At 34.7% G+C, this 1,867-nt stretch overlaps 1 protein-coding gene across 1 annotated transcript; it reads left to right on the top strand.

Annotated features, from left to right (window-relative positions):
- Positions 1-725: 725 nt before the first annotated feature.
- Positions 726-1,661, top strand: LOC112832654 (olfactory receptor 6C2-like). Its single transcript, XM_025883398.1, has one exon. It carries the CDS (start codon positions 726-728, stop codon positions 1,659-1,661), a length of 936 nt encoding a protein of 311 aa, XP_025739183.1.
- Positions 1,662-1,867: the final 206 nt, after the last annotated feature.

The raw sequence follows: 1,867 nt of genomic DNA, 5'->3' as shown, positions 1-1,867 counted from the left end.
TATATTTACATTTTATCATGACCATATCTTCAAGAAAAGACATAAAACAAACTAAATCAAGATATTCACTTTTGAAATAAAGAAATGTTAGATATAAGAAGAAATTATAATTTTGTTGAATCACACACCACAATGTAGGTCATATCTAATCACATGAGAAAATACATTCTTGGGTATAGATTAAAACTGTGAAAGAAAAGTGGAAAATGAGATGGTAGAACATTTTTAAAAATATGTTTAATATTCTAGAGGGGAGCAGGGTGGGGGGATGGGTTAGCCTGGTGATGGGTATTAAAGAGGGCATGTTCTGTGTGGAGCACTGGGTGTTATACACAAACAATGAATCATGGAACACTACATCAAAAACTAATGATGTAATGTATGGTGATTAACATAACAATAAAAAAATTTTTTAAACTAATGATGTAATGTTTAGTGATTAACAGAACATAATAAAAAAAAAGGAAATAGTAGTAGCCACTCACTAAAAAAAAAAAAAGTTTAAAAAATCTCTCACAAAACTGCCAAAAGAATAAAATAAAATAAACAATTGAGTAGCCAGAGCATTGGCAATATCAATTACTAATTTATAGAAGAAACCACAGGTTCCTTTGTATGCTGTCTCTGGTAGTCACTGTTTATTCCCATCTAGCTTTGACACCACTCTATTCAAATAAAATATCTTTAAATTTTACGTGAAATTAAATAAAATTCAGTAGTCAGTGATGAAAAACCACACAGTAACAACCTTCATCTTATTGGGACTGACAGATAACCCTCAACTTCAGATTCCAATTTTTATGTTTCTATTTCTTACTTACATGTTGAGTATAACTGGGAACCTGACCATCATATCCCTCACTTTAGTTGACTCTCATCTTAAAACACCAATGTACTTCTTCCTACAGAATTTTGCTTTATTAGAAATTTCATTCACATCTGCGTGTATCCCTAGATATTTATACAACATAGCAACAGGTGACAGGTCAATTGCATATAATATTTGCATTATTCAAGTGTTTTTTATCGATGTCTTTGGAGTAACAGAATTTTTTCTCCTGGCTACGATGTCCTATGACCGCTATGTGGCCATCTGCAAACCCCTGCATTATGTGACCATCATAAACAGCAGTGTCTGCAAGAGGCTTGTCCTCTGCTGTTGGATGGCTGGCTTGTTGATCATAGTCCCACCACTTACTCTGTTCCTAAATTTGAAATTCTGTGATTCAAATGTGATTGATTATTTTTTCTGTGATGCATCTCCAATCTTGAAGATTTCATGCTCGGACACATGGCTCATAGAGCAGTTGGTTATGGTCTGTGCTGTGCTGACCTTCATTCTGACCCTTGTGTGTGTTCTTCTGTCTTACATTCACATCATCAAGACCATTCTACAATTCCCCTCTGCCCAACAAAGGAAAAGAGCATTTTCTACTTGTTCTTCTCACATGACTGTTGTTTCCATCACCTATGGAAGTTGTATCTTCATCTATGTTAAACCTTCAGCAAAGGAATCAGTGACTATTAATAAGGGTGTGGCAGTGCTATTATCATCCATCGCTCCCATGTTGAACCCATTCATTTACGCTCTGAGAAACAAACAAGTGAGACAAGCCTTCAGTGAGTTCTTAAAAAAAATTGCATTGCTATCAAAAAAGTAAGAGAATGCTCAAGTCCAGAAATAAAATAACAAGCTAAGCATAAACCATGAAGCTCTAAATCTGTTTGTCTCTTTTTAATCTGATCTCTATTTAAGTTAACTTTCTCAAACATTTATTGCATCCAGAATGAATACCCTTCACCACATGAATTCACTCCTTTAACTTCCCAGCCTGCAAACCAACCCAAGATCCCAATCAGAGGACAT

This window comes from Callorhinus ursinus, unplaced genomic scaffold, assembly GCF_003265705.2.
Source record: "Callorhinus ursinus isolate GAN/ISIS: 27379988/994484 unplaced genomic scaffold, GSC_fseal_2.0 scaffold44, whole genome shotgun sequence".
NCBI classification, from domain to species: Eukaryota; Metazoa; Chordata; class Mammalia; order Carnivora; family Otariidae; genus Callorhinus; species Callorhinus ursinus.
Note: the sequence above shows the minus strand (reverse complement) of the source record. Positions and strands in the feature narration are given on the sequence as shown.